Source organism: Clarias gariepinus, chromosome 13 (genome assembly GCF_024256425.1).
Source record: "Clarias gariepinus isolate MV-2021 ecotype Netherlands chromosome 13, CGAR_prim_01v2, whole genome shotgun sequence".
Classification (NCBI taxonomy): Eukaryota; Metazoa; Chordata; class Actinopteri; order Siluriformes; family Clariidae; genus Clarias; species Clarias gariepinus.
In genome coordinates, this window is record NC_071112.1 from 11,152,955 (window position 1) to 11,175,466 (window position 22,512).

The 22,512-nt window shown below is 39.1% G+C and overlaps 1 protein-coding gene across 3 annotated transcripts; it reads left to right on the forward strand.

The window, feature by feature from the left end:
- The first annotated feature begins 4,141 nt into the window (after nt 1-4,141).
- On the forward strand, nt 4,142-20,199 carry LOC128536218 (b(0,+)-type amino acid transporter 1-like). 3 transcript variants are annotated; one of them, XM_053510391.1, is made up of 7 exons: nt 4,142-5,547; nt 6,320-6,453; nt 6,579-6,708; nt 11,074-11,198; nt 12,726-12,813; nt 13,448-13,612; nt 19,280-20,199. In XM_053510391.1, exons 1-7 carry the CDS (start codon nt 4,726-4,728, stop codon nt 19,508-19,510), a joined length of 1,695 nt encoding a protein of 564 aa, XP_053366366.1. In that variant the 5' UTR covers nt 4,142-4,725; the 3' UTR covers nt 19,511-20,199. The 3 variants fall into 3 exon arrangements, with proteins under 3 accessions (XP_053366366.1, XP_053366368.1, XP_053366367.1); XM_053510393.1 differs by having other exon boundaries at nt 4,144-4,878; XM_053510392.1 differs by lacking the exon at nt 13,448-13,612 and having other exon boundaries at nt 4,148-5,547.
- Nucleotides 20,200-22,512: the final 2,313 nt, after the last annotated feature.

Consider the following 22,512-nt stretch of genomic DNA (forward strand, 5'->3'; position numbering starts at 1 on the left):
CTTGATAAGATAAGACTGTAACAAGTAATGATAGATAATAATAAATTGACAAATTATTGCACCAGTTATATAAGTATGGCAGCACGGCGGCTTAATGGTTAGCACTTCCAGGTTCTGGGTTCGATTCTGTGTGCATGGAGTTTACATGTTCTCCTTGTGCTTCTTGGGTTTCCTCCCAGTTCTCGTTCCCAAATTGCCCACAGTGTGTGAATGCTGATAGTCAATAATGGATGGATGAGGTTATACAGTATGGTATTGATTAAATAAATATTCATCTAAATTGGGTCTGTAAAGATTGCACTAGTCAAGAAGTTTTTTGGGAAACACAGGTTCTTCCTCCTCTCTTCCCACACTTCAATTGGCAGACAGCATATTGCACCAGAGAGCCAATTAGTGATTGTTTTAGTTAAGTGTGATTATTAGAGCATCTAATGCCTAAATGTACAGTAAATGCAAAGTGGAGCTGGGTCTGCACTATCAATAAAGAGTTCTTTTGTTTTTGTATTGGTCAGTGTCAAGTTGTTAACTGAGTACCATGCTGACAGTTTCAAGATCACATCCCCCCTGTAGGCTGATTCATCTCCTTTTTTGATGACTCCAACCACTGTGGTACCCACAAACTTAATAAGGGTGTTAAAGGGTGAACTGAAATGCAGTCAAAGGTGTATAGTACGGTATGTAGGGTATCAGACTTAGCTTGCAGCCTTGTGGAGACCTGGTTCTAAGTGCGAGGGAAGGGAAGTTCTGGAGGCTAAGCCTAATGACCTGTGAGCAGTATGTGGAAAAGTCACAAAGTGGACAATTTGATCTGCACATACTTTAAGTACTTTATGTAGTATTCTGTCTGGACCTGCAATCTTTTTATGGGTTCACTAATTTAAACACTCCTCTTGTTCGTGCTCTTGTAGAAAGAGTGCATAGGTGCTGCCTGATGACAGAGTCAGTGTGTCTGTGGTGGAAGCATGCAGTGGCAGCGTGTTCATGATTTAATTATTAACCTCAAAGCGAGTAAAGAAACAATTTAGTTCCTTTGTTAAGTGCTTAACAGTCATGTGACTGTTGCTTTTGTAGATAGTGATCTGCTCTATGCCATTCCACACCTGTTAAGGATTGTTGTCTATAAGGTGGTCTCAATATCTCAATGTTCTACTTACAGTATATGCTGCCTTGGCATCTTTTATACCACTCCTCAGATTGGCTCTAGCTAAGCTGTACTCGGCCTTATACACTGATGTGAAGGCAGAGTTGTGTTCCTCCAAGTAAAAAAAAGTATGCTAAGTATATTAAATCCTAGCATGCCAAAGCGTACATAAATGTACTTGCAGCCAGACTAATGACTAGTAGACTTGAAGTTTGCTATTTTGTAACAACTAATTTTGTACTTACTGCATTTAAGTTGTAATTAAATTGTACAAAAGCACAATTTTAAGTGTATTGTGTGCTAAAGTGGAACAACTTTAAGTATACTTAGTACACTTAAAGTATATGGCTGCATATGTACTAATGTACATACCTGACATGAATCAATAAAATTAAAGTATATATTTAATGTATTATAAGTACATTACAGCAATTTTTACTGTGTAACATATACACTAGTTATATACTCTAAATATATTCTTGTTGCAGCAGTAGCATGCTGTTATACCTCTGGCCAATTACAAATACTTAAAATGTATACTTTTTCATTAATACAAATATACTTTATTATATCACACTGTACACACACAATCTTCTATACTGTAATCCTGTATTGCAAATTTGTTACCAGTTCACTGAAGGTGTTTAGGATAATTTACAAATACTGATGGCCAACACTGACTGGGCATCCATGGCCACTTTAGACACATTCATGCACACTTTGCACTACATATTTATATTTTTATATTTATATTTTTATATTTTCATATTTTCATCTATGGACCACTGCACAAATCACTTTAATAAGACACATTATCATATTTATATTTTCATCTATGGACCACTGCACGAATCACTTTAAATAAGACACTTACAAAGTCACTTTTTATGCATATTTGCACACCATGTTATTTCAAACTTCTAAATTTCTGTTTTGACAAATTTCTAGTTTCTATTTTCTTTTCTATATTTCTATATCTGTTATATTGATATTTTGTTCTCATTTCTCTAGTTAATCTTATTTTCTAACGTATTTCTCTTATCACAGTATATTTTTTGTACAGCATATTTTACCAGTTAATTTTTATTCTTAACATATTTTCTTTATTCATATTTATTTTCTTATGTATAAGCTTTTATTTTTTTAAGGTCACTGGCAGTCGTGTAAGCATTTCACTGCATTTCAAAGCACTACTATAGTTTATTTGTGTTGTAGAGTTATTTGTGTTCAACATAATGTCAGATTGTCTCTCAAAAAAAAAAAACTAAACTGGTGTCTGAAGTAATGGACAACAATAGTATTGGAATATAGAGTTGTAGTTTAAACCTATCTGTGTTAATTGTAGCTGTTACACAGAGACTGAAAACAGGACGAGAGCTACAGAAATTCATACCAGAGGCAAAATACTTAAGATTTAGCAATAAAACATTAGACAATACATTCTATAGTTTAAACTATGTACTTAATTACAAACTACCTAACAAGAACCATGAAATTTACCTTATGCCGAAGAAACTAAAATAATAACAATGTGAACTTACGCACACAATGATGCAGCTTTTAGCCATGAATTCAAACGAAAAGCGGAGGACTGGGGAGCCAGCCAATCAGATGTAGGTGCAAGTGTAGCTTTATGATAGTGAGCGCACAGAAGAGACAGAGTTTAAACACAAAAATGTCTTAAACACGCAAAAGTGAGTTTCAGTGCGCAAAAATGAGTAGTGCACTAAATTTATGCATAAATAGGAACAAGTTGAGTCAAATTTAAATCTAGTTTTAAAATATACTTACAGTAGACAACCGTATATTAAAATTTGTATTCTAATGTATACTTTTTGTAAATTTTTGTACAATTCAATGTATGACTATTTCAAGCATATTTTTTAATATGCCAAAAATAAATTGAAAAACGAAGTTTAAATAAGTGTGCTTTGGAAATGATGTGCTTTGGAAATTATGCCAACCTTAAAGTATATTTTTGAAAGTGGCCTATAACTGAATTATTTTAAGTATGTTTAAAGTTTAATTCCAAAAATTGGTAAATTTAGTATACTTTTTGTATATTAACTGATGGTACAGTACAACTTTTTTGTCAATATATTTGCAATGTACTATCAAGAGGTGGCACGGTGGTGTAGTGGTTAGCACTGTCGCCTTGCACCTCCAAGGTCCTGGTTCAATTCCCGGCTAAACTCGATTACCGTCTCTGTGTGCATGGAGTTTGCGTGTTCTCCCTGTGCTTGGTGGGTTTCCTCCCACATTCCAAAGACATGTAGGTTAGGTTAACTGATGTTCCCAAATTGCTCATAGTACAGTATGTGTGTGTGCCCTGTGATGGATTGGCACCCTGTCCCCGCCTTGTGCCATAAGCCTCCTAGGATTGGCTCCAGGCTCCCCACGACCCTGAATACAGGATAAAGCAGAATGGACGATAAGTGAGTAGGGCTTTAAGGAATGACTGGACTTCTTTTGTTATCCAGAGTTTCTGGTTAGGAAAGGCTTAGATGCATAATGCAAAAGAGAACAGTTCCTGTATACTCTTTTAAGTGTTGTTGCTCAAATAATTGCCAGTTTGCAAAGCACTCCTAGTAAGGGGTTCAGAGCTATGCTAACATTAGCGTGTTATGGTGGTGGAATGTAAACAACAGCATTAAATATTGATATAAGCTCTCATGGTAAGTAAAAGGGTCTGCATTAAACTGAAAATAAATTCATGATCGAGAGAACTGAGATTTTGCAGTTAGTGCACCAATCATTGAGCATGTGAATGCACAGCCCCCACGGTTTGTGGTTGAAGCTAGTTTTCATCATGCAGCAATCATGAACAAAGCTGTTTGCAGCAGTCAGCAGTTTTAGTTTATCCATTTTGAATCGCTGAATCTAACGTTGGTGAGAAAAATGCTTGGCAATGCAGGTTTTTGACTCCTTAGCCTATCAATTAGGTCTTCTTGCTTTTGTTTTCTGTCCCTCTGTCTTCCATTTTGATTTCCAGGCATCACAATAATCCTAGATAAAGGGATTTGCTATAAAATTTAGAATGTGACAAGAGACAAGATTCTTTTGCAATGTCTACACTTTGAAGAGCATCAAATGCATGTCATGAATTACAAGTGATAGTGGATGCACATGCAGATATATTTATTTAGTAATGTGCTAACAAATAACAAGCACACCAAGGAAACCAAGAATAAACATACACTGTGGAAATGAGGCAAAAAGATTTAAAGAAATACCACACATGGCACAAATGATAAGAAAAAAATTTGTAACCAATTATTAAAAAACTCCAAGTTAAGTATGGGTGTTAATTATTGTGAAATTTGGCATCCTAGTGAGTGATTACTGGCGTGAGACATACTGAGGCCAATGGGAAGTGCAATCAAGAGCCGCTTTGGCACAACAATGACGATGCATAATACAGTATATCACTTTGTAGTCACTTTTCCTCATTGCACCAAGTGTTTTTTTATATTGCAACAAGCTCCTTGCCACAATTTATCACATGCTTCTTATACAGATAGATGCCTTTAAACATACTTTTCAAGGTTGCCCTACATACAGTGGTTTACATGTAGCTCCCATAAATGTTAATATTTAATCAGAAACACTTTGTACTTAGTATCTCATTGCCTGTGCTTCAGATCTTTTCTTGTACTGCAAGATATATTAGCTCATTTTACATACACGACAGCGTGATGGCAAGCAACGTTGAGGAAAAGCTGAAGCTGAAGCGGGAGGTAGGGTTAATTAGTGCAGTATCTCTGGTCGCAGGCACTATGATTGGATCGGGGATCTTTATGTCCCCCCAGTTTGTGATGTTCCATGTTGGAAGTCCTGGAGCAAGCTTGATCATCTGGGCTGTGTGTGGCCTGGTGACTCTATGTGCTGCGCTTACTTATGTAGAGCTCGGTACCATCTTCAGAGAATCTGGAGGTGAATTTATCTACATCCTGAGAATCTATGGATCCCTACCAGCATTCTTTGTGGCATTCACATTTATAATTGTGGTGAAGCCAGGAGGTGTTGCAGCTATAGCATTGAGCTTTGCTCAGTATGCTGTGGCTCCTTTTTATGCAGGCTGCACGCCACCTACATTGGTGGTAAAATGTATAGCAGCGGCATGCATTTTCGTGGTGGCTACTGTCAATATACTGAATGTTCGCTTCGCAATGGCCATTCAGCTTATCTTTCTGGTGGCCAAAGTTGTGGGCCTGATGGTGATTGTTATTGGTGGAATAGTAACTATGGCCCAAAATGGCCTGGAAAGCCTCGGACCTCCAGACATTTCCTTTCAGGGTACAACTTTGGGTGTCAGTCAGATTGGAATGGCACTGTATCAGGGACTTTGGTCTTTTGCAGGATGGTACAGTTTAAACTTTGTGCTTGAAGAGGTCAAAAAGCCAGAGGTAAGTTGTATGAGATTTTATTTTGATATAAAATATTCAGTTGACATATTAATACTGTATATTTCACTTTCTTTCATATTTTTATTTGATAATGTATACTCAATTGTTGATCAATATAGATATACAGGAACAAAGATAAAGTTGTTTAAATTTCATTTTATTCATACAGCACTTATAAGCACTTTAAGAACATACAGTATACTGTACTGTGGATTAGATCTGTAATGAGGAAGCCAGAAGTAGCAACAAAAAAGTAATGCCTTTTTGCAATGACATAAGGCAGAAATATTCAACTCTGGGATTTTTAACTCTGGCCTCAGTAGCATCTGGAAATGTGTTTGAGGAGACGTATACCACCGATCTGGCTATAAACTAGCTGAGTGTGGTCTTTGGAGTTTAAAGTGTTAATAGATAAGATGAAGAAAGGAATTTTAGAAAAACCTTTTACAATGTATTCAAGTGGTTGACTGAAGAACTGATTTTATCTAGTTTGAAACATTTCCAGACAAACAAACTGTATTCATTTGTTTTCTTTATTACCTTCCTTGCTGTTTGACTAGTATAGATGACTAGTCTATACAAACCCTATCAGATAGTAGGATTATAAATCAATTCAATGTATATGTGACAAAGATTAGAAGGAAATGGTACAGTATTAAATGTTGAAATGTGCTTGTTTAAGGTTTTCTTAGAAAGAAACAAAAATCTAAGTTGACAGCTAAAACTAAGTAAAAATTTTTACTAAACTTTACATTATATGTATTTGTGTAAGGTAAATCTCCCCCGGGCAATAATGATTGCCATCCCCATGGTAACAATATTCTACTTGCTGGTCAATATCAGTTATCTGGCTGTCTTGACCCCTAAAGAGATGATGGTGTCCAATGCTATAGCAGTTACTTGGGGGTAGGTCATTTTAGCTTGCAATCGCTAAAGATAACGCAGGTGAAACCTTTAAAACATCATTAAATTAATTCATGCATTATTGAAAAATGACCCACTGAATTTCAGCATCCTTTCTCTGTTATCAGAAATAAGGTGCTGGGTAGCTGGGGCTGGGTGATGTCCATTGCAGCAGCATTGTCTTCTTTTGGCACACTGAATGGATCGTTCTTCGCTGGAGGGCGAATTTGTTTTGTAGCTGCCCGAGAAGGTCACATGGTAAGTGAAAAAAAAAATCTATTAAACCACATGTATTTACCCACTCCCCACCCATCTACTAAAACAAACAAACAAACCGACAATTAAATAAAAATTAATATGCACTCTGTGTATTTTTATTAAATTAATGCCCCTTTGATTTGAGCTTTAATGTAAGAGAGTTCCCTTTCAAAGGCTACACTCGATGCTGCGTGAAAACGCTATGGGAAACATCTTGTCATGTTGCCGGTTGTGAAGCATGTGTGTATCAAACACGCCAAATTTTGGCTTATATAACCTCGGTCATCTGATGAGACGCACCTGCAGGTTATAAATAGGAGTGAACCGGAAACATTCCTCAGATCTTTTGTCTTCACTGACCTTGTTATGTTTGCGTGTGTGTTTAAACCAGCAAAATAAGAAAGTGTTTAACTCACCGATATGGTAGAGTTTTAAACGAGATGTCCCTCCGTGTGTATAATCCAGATCGGAGGGCGATCTCTACACTTTACTGCTTCGATTAAGTGCTACGCGCGCGCCTCGCATTCCGAGCCGCCGCGCATTCCTGGGGCTTAAACACGTGCATCCGGCAGAGCAGTGAGAAACGGATTTAAAACTCCTTTCTTTCGCGTTCTCATCGGATCGGGAAATCCCTCTGTCCGCTCGCAAGCGCGCGCCGCGCTTCTTGTGAATGGGCAAGGATAAACATCCTCTCTTGCTTTCGCGGAGATGATAATAGCTCTAAGCACTTAAAAAAAAAAAAAAAAAATAGACGGCAGGTTCTGTCGGGTGGCCGGGGGCGGAGCCTCAACGACGCTCTCCCCCCCTTTTTCTTAGCAATCTCCATATAAGTTAACCCTTTCATGGAGTAAGCTGTATTCATCCCGTGTTTTCCTGCCATCAACTTATTTATTTATTTAAATATAATTGAGGTAGAAACGCGGAATTATATGATGACTCCCAGATAGAAGAGACGCTTCCAGGCTATCTCTCTTCTGGGACATCATCCTTCCTGAAAAGCTATTACTTCCTTTCAAGCTGTGTAGACTTTTATCTTCCCTGGAGGGAAAAGCTTTTCAGGCAGCAGGTCAGGTTGGTGCTCCATTGCACACCAGGGCGGTTTTGCACGCCTACCAGGCTGACCTGCTGAAAGACTTGAGTACTGGCGGGGCTCTGCAAGGTAAGGCGTACTGGATTTACGCCGGGCCACAGACTTGTCTCTTCGTGCAACAAAGCAGACGGCTCGTGCTATCGGCCGTTTTATGGCTGCTATGGTCTCCGCGGAGAGGCACTTGTGGTTGAATCTCAGGGACATTAAGGAAAAGGATCGTGTATTCCTCCTCGATGCCCCATCTCGCCTCCCGGCCTACTTGGCGATGTCGTTAACTCGATCGCCACTAGGTTCATGAGGCGGAGTTATATAACAAGCCTTCGGGAAATTCCTTCCCCGCCTTGCTCAAGAGTCGGGACTGTCGGCCACCCAGTCTCGACCGGGTCTGACTGTTGCGAGGCATGAAACACACAAGAAGAGATCCGCGTCAAAAGAGGTCAGACTGGCATATTGTCTTTACAAAGAAGCCCTGAGGTTCAACAGGATCGTGGGGGGTGCCCCCCCCCCCCCAATGGGGAGAGGCACGCAGAATTCCTTTTAAAGAATGAAGTGTTCTCCCTGGCACCCCCAGGAGGTTGGTGTTCTTGCTCCGCCACCGCTGGTGTTTCGGGCAACTCCAGTCTTCAATAAAATTGTTAGTTCTTCGGGTTTTTCCTGCTGTGTTTCAGGATGCCGAACATCTAACATCCCCCCCGTTTAACCAAGCCGCTGAGCTTTGCCCCTTTCTGAGAAACTGGCAGCGTGGAAGCTACTGCCAAGTATATCTCCTTGGGCACTAAGCACTGTACAGAGAAACTACAGGATTCAGTTCTCACATCACCGCGTTTCAATGGCGGGGTCTCCACCTCCACGAAACCGGAAAGTGCAAGAGGAACGGGGGGCTGAGTACAATTTTTTAGATTTTGCGGGCCTTACCGCTATCTAAAAATAAATCAATGGAAATATTGCCACAACACAGGAGGTTCCTGAGGTTCGCTTTCGGGGACGAAGCTTACCAGTATCGGGTCCTTCCATTTGGTCTAGCTTTTTCACCCGCACATACACAAAATACATGGATGTAGTTCTGGCTCTTACGACTCCAGAGCATCCGTATTGAATTACATGACTGGCTGGCCCAGTCTCAGAAGCTAGCGCTTCGACATCAGCATGTCGTTCTAGCTAATCTTTGTTTCCTAGGATTGAGATCCAATGCCATGAAAGCATGCTCTTTCCTGTTTAGAGGACAACATTTTTGGGTGTCACATGGAATTTGGGCGTAAGCGGGCACAGCTGTCTCCCGCTCGTGTCGAATCCATTCTCAACACCGTCAAGGAAATCAAGCTAGACCAGAAAGTGACCTTCACTTTCAGAGATCTTAGCTCTCATGGCAGCTGTATCCACGGTGACACCTTTGGACCTTCTGCACATGAGAGCATTTCAGTTGTGGCTAAGAACCAGGGGATTTTACTCTAGGGCCAATCCCCAATAAGGGCTACGCGCCAGGTGCTTCGTACCCTTCCTATGTGGTTCAGACCCCGGTTTCTGACTCTGGGTCCCACTCTAAGTTCGTCTTGTCGTCACAGATGCTAACGACAGACGCTTCCCTCGTGGGCTGGGGTGCGGTCTTAAATGACCGTCCAGCCCAAGGGAGCTGGAGAGGCCATCTTTTTGCGCGGCACATCAATTGCCTCAAAATCATGGCTCTATTTCAGGCCCTAAAGCACTTCCTCCAGCAGTTGAGACTACCATGTCCTAGTGCGGGTGGACAACACTATGGCAGTCTCATATATTAATCGCCAGGGCTGACTGTGCTCGCGCCGCTAAATAGCTAGCGCACCAGACTCCTGTCCCTCAGGGCGATTTACATTCTGGGAAAATTTCATGTAGCATAGGTGGACCTCTTTGACTCGCAAGATCAGCAAATGTCCCCTTTACTACTCTCCGACTCTAAGTCAAGCTGGTCTTCCAGCCAGCGTAATTGAGACTATTCTAAGTACTAGGACTGCCTCCCCTCAAATAGAATGTATTTGAAAAGTTGGTGCATGACGAAGCAGGTAGACCCAGTCCACTGCCGAATTGTTTCAGTGCTGGAGTTTCTGCAAAAAAAAAAAAAAAAAAAAAAAAATTTTTTTTGTCCTCTGGCTTGTGCCCCTTGTTGAACCACTAGAGTCAGCGCCTCAGGTTTCTGACCCTTAAGATGGTTTTTCTAAATGGTGTTACCTCTCTAAGAGGAGCGGACAGCTATTGCCCTCTCCTATGAGGCGCGTGGGCTCACTTCGCCTCTAGGAATCAGGGCTCATTCAACCAGGGGAATCGCCTCATCAATTGCATTAGCAAGAGGTATTCCCTTGCAGCAAGTATGTGACACGGAGGGTTGGTCCTCTCCGCACACATTTGCCAACATGCATCCTATTGTTTTGAAGCCTTCTGTCCTCCGCCTTTACAGTTTCGGAGCAGGAGAGACATCACTTACTGTGTCCAGTACGTGCTCTTCAGATTTACATCCACCGCATTAGCCAGTGGCGTAAGTCAGAGCAGCTTTTACATGTTTTGAAGCCGCAAGCTCCGTGAGAGATGCTATTGCCCTCTCCTATGAGGCGCGTGGGTTCACTTCGCCTCTAGGAATCAGGGTTCATTCAACCAGGGGAATCGCCTCATCAATTGCACTAGCAAGAGGTATTCCTTTGCAGCAAGTCTGTGATGCGGAGAGTTGGTCCTCTCCGCACACATTTGTAATCTGGATGATCATGCCACTCCGGGCTCACAGGTCCTCGAGTTAGCTTCCCAGATATAGTTCTGAGACCTTTTCGGCCTTGTGCGCACATGCCACACAACCTTGGGGTCCAGACACTTGCAGTGCGGCGGCGTTGGTATTCTCGTTCCCATAGCGTTTTCACGCAGCATCGAGTGTAGCCTTTGAAAGGGAACGTCTCGGGTTACTTTGCTGTAACCCTGTTCCCTGAAAAGGCGGGAACGAGATGCTGCGTCCCAATGCCGCACTGCCTACGTGACCGGACGTCCGTTCAGACAAACCAATCTGAGGAATGTTTCCGGTTCACTCCTATTTATAACCTGCAGGTGCGTCTCATCAGATGACGTCACCCGACCGAGGTTATATAAGCCAAAATTTGGCGTGTTTGATACACACATGCTTCACAACCGGCAACATGACAAGATGTTTCCCATAGCGTTTTCATGCAGCATCTCGTTCCCGCCTTTTCAGGGAACAGGGTTACAGCAAAGTAACCCGAGACGTTTTGTAATACAATGTAATAACTGTTTTATTGTTTCTTTAGCCAGGCATCCTGTCCATGGCCCATGTGCAACGCCTCACTCCCACTCCATCACTTATTTTTACCACTATCATTTCTTTAATTGTGCTCATTCCTGGAGACTTCCAAAAAATAATCAACTTATTCAGGTATGGATACATGTAACATTTGCAGCGTCACTTAGAGTACAAGCACATTAAATAGACTGCCTGGTCAAATACTATAAGATTTCTATTAATTACCCATCAGGTGGCACGGAGGTGTAGTGGTTAGCACTGTCGTCATGCAACAGTGTTTTTTGACTCCCGGCCAGGCTCAATTCCCGTCTCTGTGTGAGTGGAGTTTGCATGTTCTCCCCGTGCCTGGTGGGTTTCCTCCGGGTACTCCGGTTTCCTCCCACAGTCCAAAGACATGCAGGTTAGGCTAATTGGCGTTCCCAAATTGCCTGTAGTGTGTAAATGAGCATGTGAGTGTGTGTAAGTGTGTGTGCCCTGTGATGGATTAGCACCCTGTCCAGGGTGTGCCCTGCCTCGTGCCCTAAGTCTCCTGGGATAGGCTCCAGGCCACCCGTGACCCGGGTATGGACGATGAGTGAGTGAGTAATTAACCAGCTTTAGCTTTCATTACAGCAAGCAATGTAAACAATTCATGTGTGAAAATTATTCCTCATGCTTCCAGAACCACGCTGTCATTATCTGAAATACTGGAACATGCGTGAATAATTAATTTTTCACAAAAGAAAGAAAAATTTCACTAAGTAAATGGTTATTCAATACATTCAGGTAAACAGGAACCAAATTTTATTGCTACATAACTTTGCTGAGCTTGGACCCGACCAAGTGAAGCAACCCCAGATTCAATTAAATTACATTTTATTGTATAGTGCTTTACATGCAGGGTAGGCTAATTGGCATTTGTCCCAAGCCTGGTTAAAGAGATGGATTAAATGGAGGATTGTAGGTGAAGTGCCCTGAACACCAAAGGGAATAGTTTCCATGGATAAAAAATAATGAATAAATAAATAGACTTTTATGTTTATATCTTTATCAAATTGTCCTTAAAGAGCAAGCCAGATTTGGCAAAGACAAACGCCTGGCACAGAGGAACTAGATCGCATCTGCATTTGGGTGATACCGGGTAACATGGGTATAAATGAATCCCTGTTATAGCCTCACTAACACATTTCTTCCATGACTTTTACAGTTCAGCACTGTCCATTTAGGTTATCCTTTCTTTATAATTCATTAGACAGGCCCTAAACCAGTTCAAGTAATTTCAAGGTTTATTTGATAAATACCAATTATTTGACCCTTCTGCACTGTACGTTATTATGGCTACAAAGGGTACAGAATATATTATACAGTAGCATGTATAATATACCAAGAACAAAACATATATAACTGCCTCTGAATAAAAATATTAATTTAGTGAACAATAATTTTAGCTATGAAATATAACTATACAAAAAATTGCTGTCATGTAACTGTTATGATTGCCTGTTTACAATTAGGATCATATAAATGTATAAATACTGCGATCAATCAAACAAAAAAAATTAGGCGAAACTCAATAATATAAGGGAAAACTATTTTCTAAAATAGTTTAGGAAATGCATTTAATGATCAACTTTTTTTTCTTTTTTTTATCTGTTTCTCTAATTCTACTCTAACCTGCAGCTTTACCTCCTGGTTTTTCTATGGAGTTACAGTATCTGGACTTCTCTATCTAAAAATCAAAAAGTCTGATCTTCCACAAGCATACAAGGTGAGACTGATTGTATAAACAGATTGTATTGTAACAGATTTTTATCAACAGTGGAAGTATATGAAAGATAATTAATTTAAATATGATGATTAAAATTATTTAAAAAATTAAAATATATACACGAAATTACATTCCCATATAAACTCTAGGTGTCATTATTAGGAACACCTGTGCATAATATTCATGAAATTATTTATGATGAGCCAATTATACTCCTTTAAAACTACTTAATGTAAGTTTTATAGGTCATCAGAAGGTGTTTGTAAAGGTTGAAGCTAAAACAACTTAGATCATGCATTCTGCTTGATTTTGTTTCTGTTTTACTCATTTTTCAAATATTTCATTTCACTGTCTGTAGTTTTAAGCCATCCTTGACCATCTTTATCAAAAAAATGTTTAATCAACATTGATTTGTATAGCACTTTACAGCAACCTAAGTTGAACCAAGGGTTTAACCCACAAAAGTGCATTTTTCTAGCCAATTAGAATGCAGATACTAGAATACCCCCTTTTTAACCCACCTATGTTCTGTACATTATTTTTAATATAAACACTTCTTAAACTGAAAAATGCCCAAGCTTCCCGCTAAAATGTAAATATTCTGGCACTAACAGAGTCCTGGATATCTCCACAGAACTCAGCTACACCCCCTGCTCTATCCTCTGTCTATGTGTTCTCTCATACCCCACAAGAAACTGGCAGAGGTGGTCTTACAGGTCTGCGGTTGCCTAGGAGACGGTCCTTCACACCTCTCCCCCTGTCTCAAATCATTTCATCATTTGAAGTTCATGCTCATAAGGTAACGTCTCCAATCAACCTCCACAGTGTTATCTACCGCTCTCCTGATCCCCTGGGACACTTTCTTGAAGGAATGGACACGCTTCTTTTCCCTTCTGACACCACTCCTCTCACTGTATTTGGAGATTTTAACCTCCCCTCTAACATGCTTCAATCCTCTTTTTTTCTTCCTCTTCTTAATTCCTTCTCACTAACAGTTAACAGCTGCCCTTCCACACACAAGCGACGGAAATTGGTAGGACTGGGTTTCTGCTGCCCCTGTCCAGTTATTGACATCACTGCTATCCCACTTCCCACCTCTGATCATCACCTGGTATCCTTCACCAGCATCCTTTCTATCCTGCCTAAAACCAACTATCAACATTTCTCTTCTACCCGAGTGCTTCTAAACAAGCACTCGATCTCCCTTTCCACTGTGTCTTCCTCTGTGTAATCCCTCTTAGACCATGACTCATTCCTATAAGAGATACTTTTCTCCCGTTTTTCTCATCCATGGACCTCATATGCCCTTTGTCTTCTTAAACAAGGAAGATTTGCCCTGGTCCTTGAATAACAGATGTACTGCACATCAATTGAAGAAAATTAAGAACGATAGAGAGAAGGTGGAAAAAACATCACAGCTTGATGTTGATCTTGTCTCTTACCATCTTCTCCTTTTTAAATTCTCATGTGAAGCAACTTCTGCTAAAACTAACTTTTGCAGGGAAAAGCTGAAAGCATCTGCACATGGCCCTCGTGAGAACAACAGCATTTTTGTGTCCTTCACTGCTGATGACCTTTCATAACTTTGATAACTTTTATGATGGGAAGATTGAAAAAATCTGCCAGACCTTCAGGTCGACCCCTATACCTACATCATATTTCAGCACATTTTTCCAACCTAACATGTACCAGACATCCATGTAATCTCATCCTCCAATCCCACCTGTTTGACCAATCCCTTCAATAATGCTCCAGGCCATTTAACAAGACTTCCATCCCTTCCCCAACTATCATCATCCTTTCCGTATCATCCTCAAAAACCCTAAGCTGGATCCAGCAGACATCGGCCGGGATCAGTTCCCACATTTCTCTCTACAAGTCTCGAACACAGTTTAGACAATTAAATGTCTCTTTATCTCTCACAGAAAACCCTCAATGATCCTGACCAATCTAGGTTCAAAGCGGCACATTCCACAGAGACTTACCTTCTGTCCGCCACTGAGAAGCTGCTATATCGGACAAACTGTTATCTGTGCTTATCATCCTGTAACTCTCAGCAGTGTTGGACACAGTAAACCATGAAACACAGTAAAATCCATCTTTGTGGCACAGCATGGCAATGATTTGCCTTCTCCCTAAAAGGCCGGTCAAATAAGGTGACATGAAGGGGATTCGACTGGCCTCGACTGGTGTTGGCAACTGTTTCTCTGGGGACTTGACAGTTCGATAGTTCAGGACTGGAACTTCCTACAAGTCTACCTGAGTCTTCAATAACTACCTGGACTCCATATTAACATCAATTAACATCAGCTATTATAGCTGAACTGCCTGCCACCTAACACACTGTATAAATGCAGATCATTTACTGCTTTCTGTTTCACCCAAATGAGGATGGGTTCCCTGTTGAGTCTGGTTCCTCTCAAGGTTTCTTCCTATTACCATCTCAGGGAGTTTTTCCTTGCCACTGTCGCCCTCGGCTTGCTCACCAGGGACAAACTGACCATTTTTGATTCATACACATTCAAATTTCATACAAACTTAAATAACTCTTTTGACTGTGTAAAGCTGCTTTGCGGCAATGACAATTGCTAAAAGCGCTATACAAATAAAAATTTAATTGAATTCACATCTTGTCCACTCAGATTATTCACTTGTGTCCCACACGGTTCAGTTCTTGGACCTCTTCTGTTCTTTTTTTTTTTTTTAAGTTAAGCCTTTATTTGTCACATATACATTACAGCACAGTGAAATTCATTCTTCGCATATCCCAGCGTAACTGGGGTCAGAGCACAGGGTCAGCCATGATACAGCCTTCTCCCTAAAGGAGCAGCTAGGGTTAAGGGCCTTGCTCAAGTGGCAAAAAGTGGCAACCTGGTGAAGCTGGGGATCGAACCGCAGATCTTCCGATTAGTAACTCAGTGCCTTAGCCCTCTGAGCCACCACTGCCCACATGATGCCCACTGCCCACTCCTCTATACTTGATCTCTTTCTGAGGCCACTGACAAGGCTGAATAAGTAATCTGGCAAACCCAGACAATTTTCCAGTGGGCTGATGCAATTTGGGGCCAACATGCTACATTTTTTTATTTATTTTCCTTTATTTATTTTTTGCCAAGAACTGGGCAACAAGCTGGCACAGCGGACCACCGTTTTTGTCTTCTATACTGACACCATAAGGCAAATCATATTGTGCCACAGAAGGAGCAGTAAAGTGTCTTCATCTGCCCATACTGTGTGTGTGTGTGTGTGTGTGTGTGTGTGTATATATATATATATATATATATACACATATATATTTTTTTTTTTAAACACCACCCCTTCCACCTTATTTTCCATCTCTCATGTCAAAATGGGAACCGGCCCTAGTTGGAAAGGTAGTGCGGAAAATGTGATGCAAAATAGCACAGTTTTGAGGAAATGCCACCAAATTATTTTGTGCAAATATGTGCAAAATCTTTTAGTCATGTTTGCTGTATTACTTGCTGCAGTAGGCAAATTGGCAGTGTTAACGTTTGTTTAGCATCATCAGGCAACTGTAAAAGAACAGGTGGCAAGCCATGGAAGAGCAGGCACGCACTGTAATCGATGATGAGGGCCAGGGTGACTGGCAGAAAGACAGAGCAGAAGGGAATTGTAGCTGAATTGGTAAGGAGTAGCTGCATGATAACAGGGATTCGCTGGACAAGAAGAGTGGTGTCTGATCTAGTGTCTGCATGTTTGTGTGTGTGCATGCATGTGTGCATGTGTGTTTTTTAAATGGCAGTGTACTGTATGTAATGCATCACAAAAAAATGGGGGGGAAAAAATCATGATTTTTCATAATTTTCAGAAATCCAAAAGGAAAATTGTCAGAAAAAAAATTCTTCAAAAGGTGAAACTCGTTTCTAGTTTTAAATTTAATAATTATAGTTTATAGCTTATGAAATCTAAAAAAAGTCCAACTTCTAAAAAGTATGTTAATTTGTCTATTCAATACTTTCCATATTGTATATCCTTTTTGTTATTAATTATAGGAAATATTCTAAACTTTATTTCGGCTGCTCCCATCAAGGGGTCGCCACAGCAGACCATCCCATCCCCTGCCAACATTCCCAGCTTGGCACAGGTTTTACACCAGATGCCCTTCCTGGCACAACCCTCCCATTTTTCTAGCCAGCCTCAGGGACCGGCACAGCATGCAATGGCTGGGTAGTATAGGTTGTGGCCACCCCCTGATGGCAGGGCTCAAACCCAGATCCTCAGATCCCCAGATCTAAAACCTTAGCCATCTGATCCTCTGCTCCTATCTTAGGAAATATTCTGGGTACTCAGTATTGCCCCCGTGTTTTTTCTTTCTTTTTGTCTTCACTTTTGTCATGTCATTTTTGTTTAATTAAAAATAATTTCATATGTTGTTGTTCGTCTGAAGTTGTATTTAAAAAATACTAAAACCTGCTACGATCAGACAATTTTATTAATATTTTTACACAAAAAAATCTAGTTTATTAAATTTTTAAATTATTTTAAAAAACCTTAATAACAGTATTAAAACTTTTAAGATGTGCTGTGTATGGGTGGTGTACAAATTACAGATTTTGGATTTGTAAGGAATCGCCACTAGAGGGCACTGTTTAGCCCTTTGTAGTTTTTGTCTTGCAGACTCAGTTTTCCAGAAGGTCGTTAAATCTTCAATAAAAAGCTAATTAGTCTGTAAAACTGGGTCGAGCATTGATTGTTTGTACGTACTGTCAATTAAGTGGGCATTTTGCTTTGTGTATTGTTTTCCTTTGTTTATATGTTGGTTTACTTCATAGTTATTTTGTATTTCATGTTAACCCATAACTACTAAGCATGTCCCCAGGCTAAATGTGTTTATGGTGTTCTAGTGTGTGTGGAGCTGATTCGGTGTTGAGTCTTGTTGTGTTGTGTGTTAGGCCTTGTTCACACGGGTGTTAAAATCGTGTGTTTTTCTTGAGTTCGTAGCGTCCGGATGAGTGGCAGATCAAGCGGCGAGAGTTTTCTACACATAGTAGTCAATGAGAGTGTTCACACGGGCTTTGGTGACGTGCGTTTGTCCGGCTGCGCGTTTATACGGCATTAAAAAAACGTTACATGCAGCTTTTTCTTGCCGTTCAAATCCCAACGAACGCAAGGAAGACGAAGTCTGCAGGCTGACGTTAGGCAGAGACAAACGAACGCCGGTGTAGAAGTCAATCAAGCGCCACTACAAAACGCAACATAAACGTCTAGGACGTTCAGAGCACGTTCTTTATCCAAAAACTTAACGCCCGTGTGAACATGGCCTTAGAGATCAGGTAAGTAGTTAGCCTCTGTGTGCCCCTTAGCCTAGCCCCTGTGTGCCCCTTAGCCTAGCCCCTGTGTGCCCCTTAGCCTAGCATCTGTGCTTTTGTTGTACCTAGTCTTTAGTGTTTAGCTATTTGGCAAGTGTAGCTAGGTGTGTGTTAGGCTAAGGACATGTTTAGCTAATTGCCATGCTTAGCTAATTGACATGTCTTTAGCCTTATTCCTGTCTCGTGTCTCTAGTCCAGTCACGTGTCTCTAGTCTCTCCGAGTCTCTCGTCGTGTCCCTGTTTTCAGCTTCATGCCTAGCTTGGGTCTGTGTTTCATCCTTAAGCATGTCCTGTTTTGGTTATATCCTGAATAAAGACTCATTTGTTCAAAAACACCCCTGCGCCTATTCCTGCCCTCTTCTGCCCACGACATTAACAACAGCCTATACCACCCAATCCTGACAGGATTGGAGTGGTGGGCCTCCTAGACCAAAAATCTCCAGGCTGTTTTTTGTCGCAGTAGAGCGCTGGTCACTGCCTGCGACCTTGGAGTATCCCTGGACAATTAAGCGTCCTTTTCGTCCACTTTCTAACCTTAGGGTCCAACCATTTTCTTGCTCAGCATTTAGAACCCTGAGCATTTAGAACCCTGAATTAAAAGATGAATTAGAAAAGCAGAAACTTTTAAAAAGAGAAAGGTAAGAAAAAGCTATTTTTAAATGAAAAAGAAAAAAGGACATGTTGTTCTCATCAGTCTCATATACAGAGACTGACGTGACTGTCCAGAATGGACAAAAAAGTGAATTTTGCTTATATGGTCCCTCTAATGTTCACATCAAAAATGGGAATTGAAAATAAATATGATCTCAGTTTTCCATATGACAATACATGTTTTTTTAATCAGATTGTATAAATCTGAACTATTTATATATTCTTTTACCTGATTTGTGCACATCATATATAATTTTTTTTAAGAATCTCAAGTGATTTGCCTTTTTATAAAATATTCCTTTGTGGTTATAATAATTGTTGCATATGTTTTTAAAGCAAATTATATTCTTTTAAAAGTAGTTATAATGAGAGAGGTATCTTGTTAAAGCAATGTGTCATTATTGTGTATCATGTTTTTGAAGAGAAAGCAGAAAAAAAAGCTGAAGAAAAATTTAAGAATGCTTGTGTGTGGGTTTTTTTTTCAGGTACCCATTTTTATCCCTATTTTGGTCTTGCTGATGGCCGTGTTCCTCGTTTTAGCACCCATCATTGATGATCCTCAGCTTGAGTACCTTTATGTGACCCTCTTCATCCTAAGTGGAACTTTAATTTATTTTCCGTTCATTCACTTCAAACTTTGTCCTGGCTTGCTGGACAAACTCACAGTGTTCCTGCAGCTGTTCCTGGAGGTGGCGCCAGTTGACAAAAACATATAAAGCAGGCTGAGAGGTAGAGCTTTTTAGTCTATTGTGCTGGTCACCTCTGTGTCCTTATATTTGTAATATTTTTTTTATTGCCACAATATAGATAAGACTAAGCTCTCAGGGTAGGTCTTAGCATTTGGGCATTTTGCATTTTTGTGAAGTTAAAAATATCCATGTACCACTAGAAAAACTAGACTAGACGAACTAGTCTACAAGAACATTTCTAATTATATTAGACATTTTTTTTGTTTTTAAATTATGTTTTAAGTGTTTTTATTTAATCATATTAATAATATATTCTGAATAATTATTTTTCAAATACCTGTTTCTGTACAAAATATCTTAGAGATAAGAAAATAAGAATAACCTTTTATATTGCTAATAAACTGGTTGTATTCTAATTATAAATAAAAATGCTAGTGCTTCCAATTAATAGTAAAAGAACTACATGTTAAAATAATTATACCAAAAATCAGAGAGTGCAAAATTACCTTATACCAAAACAAGAAAGAAACCAACTGTACTTAAATGGGCTGTACTACATGCACTACAATGTTTTCTATAAAACCTAGTAGGAGACCAAGAAACATGCAAGCAGGAAAGTTTTTCTAACTAGGTATGAAACTCTGGTTTCTTCAATTTATGATGTTTCTATTAGTAACGAAAAGACAGAGCTCAGACTGCATTTAATATTTCATTTATTATTAGCTGATTTTCATTTTTACAAGTAAATGGTTATCATTTATAACCTAGCTGTATACTATGTTTGCCTTAACAGACATAATGTTAAAGAATGAGTGCTCAGCCACCAATTTTTATGACAAAAAAAATTCCTGGAAACTCTCACGAGACCTATAAAAGAGGTAAATAGCTGTCACCACCGCAAGGCACAATCCATTCTACTGTTCACCGCACGTCATGGCGCATCATATCTAAGACTACAGAGTTATAATAGCAGGACTCAACATGACGTCATATTATTGTATTTATTTTGTTTGAAGTCGGCCATATGTGTTGCCTCGAAACATTATGACATGCCATCAAGTGCAAAGAAACTTGGTTGTTTCGCAGTTCATAGCAAAAATTTACAGCATCTATAACACTAATAAGCTTAGAATACAATCAATTTTATTTGGTTGTTGGATTGCTAATCAAAAATTTTATATTAAGGAAATATTTTAACTTTATCTTGTGTGTGTGTGTTTGTCATTCACAATAAATTATGAATGTGGCTTGTAAATACCCAGTAATAAATCCAATATGAACAAAAAATTATTGTAATAGTAAAGTAAATACTCTTCTGAATTTATTATATTATTAAGTGTAATTATTATTACTATTATAATTATTTTTAAGCATTTCACAACGTATCATACTGTGTCTTCTTTATCATTTTGATTCATACACATTCACATTTCATACAAACTTTCAAAATTTCATTTGATTGTGTAAAGCTATGGTTGTGTACTTGACAAATATATTTAGAATTTGATAGCAAAGGTCTATTTGTTGTTGTAAATACTTATATGACCATTTTACGGTGGCCGTGAAGTGCAAAACAAATTAACAAAACTGAAAACAAAATAACAAAACCCAAAACAAAAAAACAAATTTAAAACCAAATTAACAAAACGGAAAACAAAATAACTTATATCTGACTGGCTGAGAAGTGCAATACAAATTAACAAAATGGAAAACAAAGTAAAAACCAAATAACAAAACCCAAAACTTTTTTTTTTTTTGGAGGGGGGAGTTTTTTTGGGTTTTGTTATTTTGTTTTCAGTTTTGTTAATTTGTTTTGCACTTCACGGCCATTTTGTCTCAACATGAACAAAAAAGGTCAGCACAACTTATAACGATCTGGATGAGTCTTTTTTGGATACTTTCTTATAAGTGTCCTTCTTACTAACATTAAACATTATCCGGATGGTGTAAAAGTTCATGTATTCTATCTGGCTAGTAAAAATAAGCACTTAGGGAACAGTCAGGAGCTGATCCTCAAATCGCTTCATCCTCCCTATTAGCATGCACCGCATGATCAGTGGAAATAAAGCTTTTTAATTCACTATGTAGGACACTTCATGTTAATTTGAAATGGCTCAAACTATTATTTCTTTTAGCTCAAGATCATACTGGTTCAGTATGATCTACTGAGTTTTAATTCTACTTGGTCATTTATCTTGTGAAATAAACCTTGATGGGAATTACTTTGATGGGAAATACATTCATTGGTAGCAGCCATAAAAAGAAGCTTCTGAAATTTTCCTCAACAAGATATTAGTTATTGTTATGATGACTATTTTATGAAATTTAAACTATAGTTTATCTATTTATATTTAAAGTTAATGGAAAAGTGCATGTCTACACATCTCTTTTATAGCCTACATGGCAGGTAAAATTACCTCCAATAAGCCAAATAATTAGAAAGGGATAGCTTTTAAGTTGTCTAATTTTATTTTAAGATAAAGTACTTTGTAAATAATATTTTCAATTATTCTGTCTAAAAATAAACCAAAGAGGTCAATTGTAATACATTTAATTTTTTTTTCAAATTTGGCTCAGAATATAACACCACCTAAATCCATCAAACACTAAATTTTTAATCGTTTGCACATTAAAAACACAGTCCATTTGATACTATAAAATAAATACATTCATATTTTTAAAAAATTTAATCGAAATGTTTACATTAATAAATGTTCTTAATGTTTATAAATATCTCAAATAATTACTTGTCTTTAAAGATATTTATCCTGTTAAAGAAGGGAAAAGTTTGATTTTTTTTCTCCCTTTAGGTCAGCATGCTCGCCCTTTTAAAGCAAAATGCGCATGCGCGAGACAAACTAAAGGCCGGGCAATTCCGGTCCTCGTGGCGAAAGAATAAACTCCGCCCTCTTTGCCGACTCAGCCAATCATATGGCGTGTTCAAAACCATGAAGTCATCGTTCCCTTTTCTATTGGAGTGCTATATTAAGAAAGCAGCGAGGTTGCTTTATAAAGAAGTTCTGCCCAGC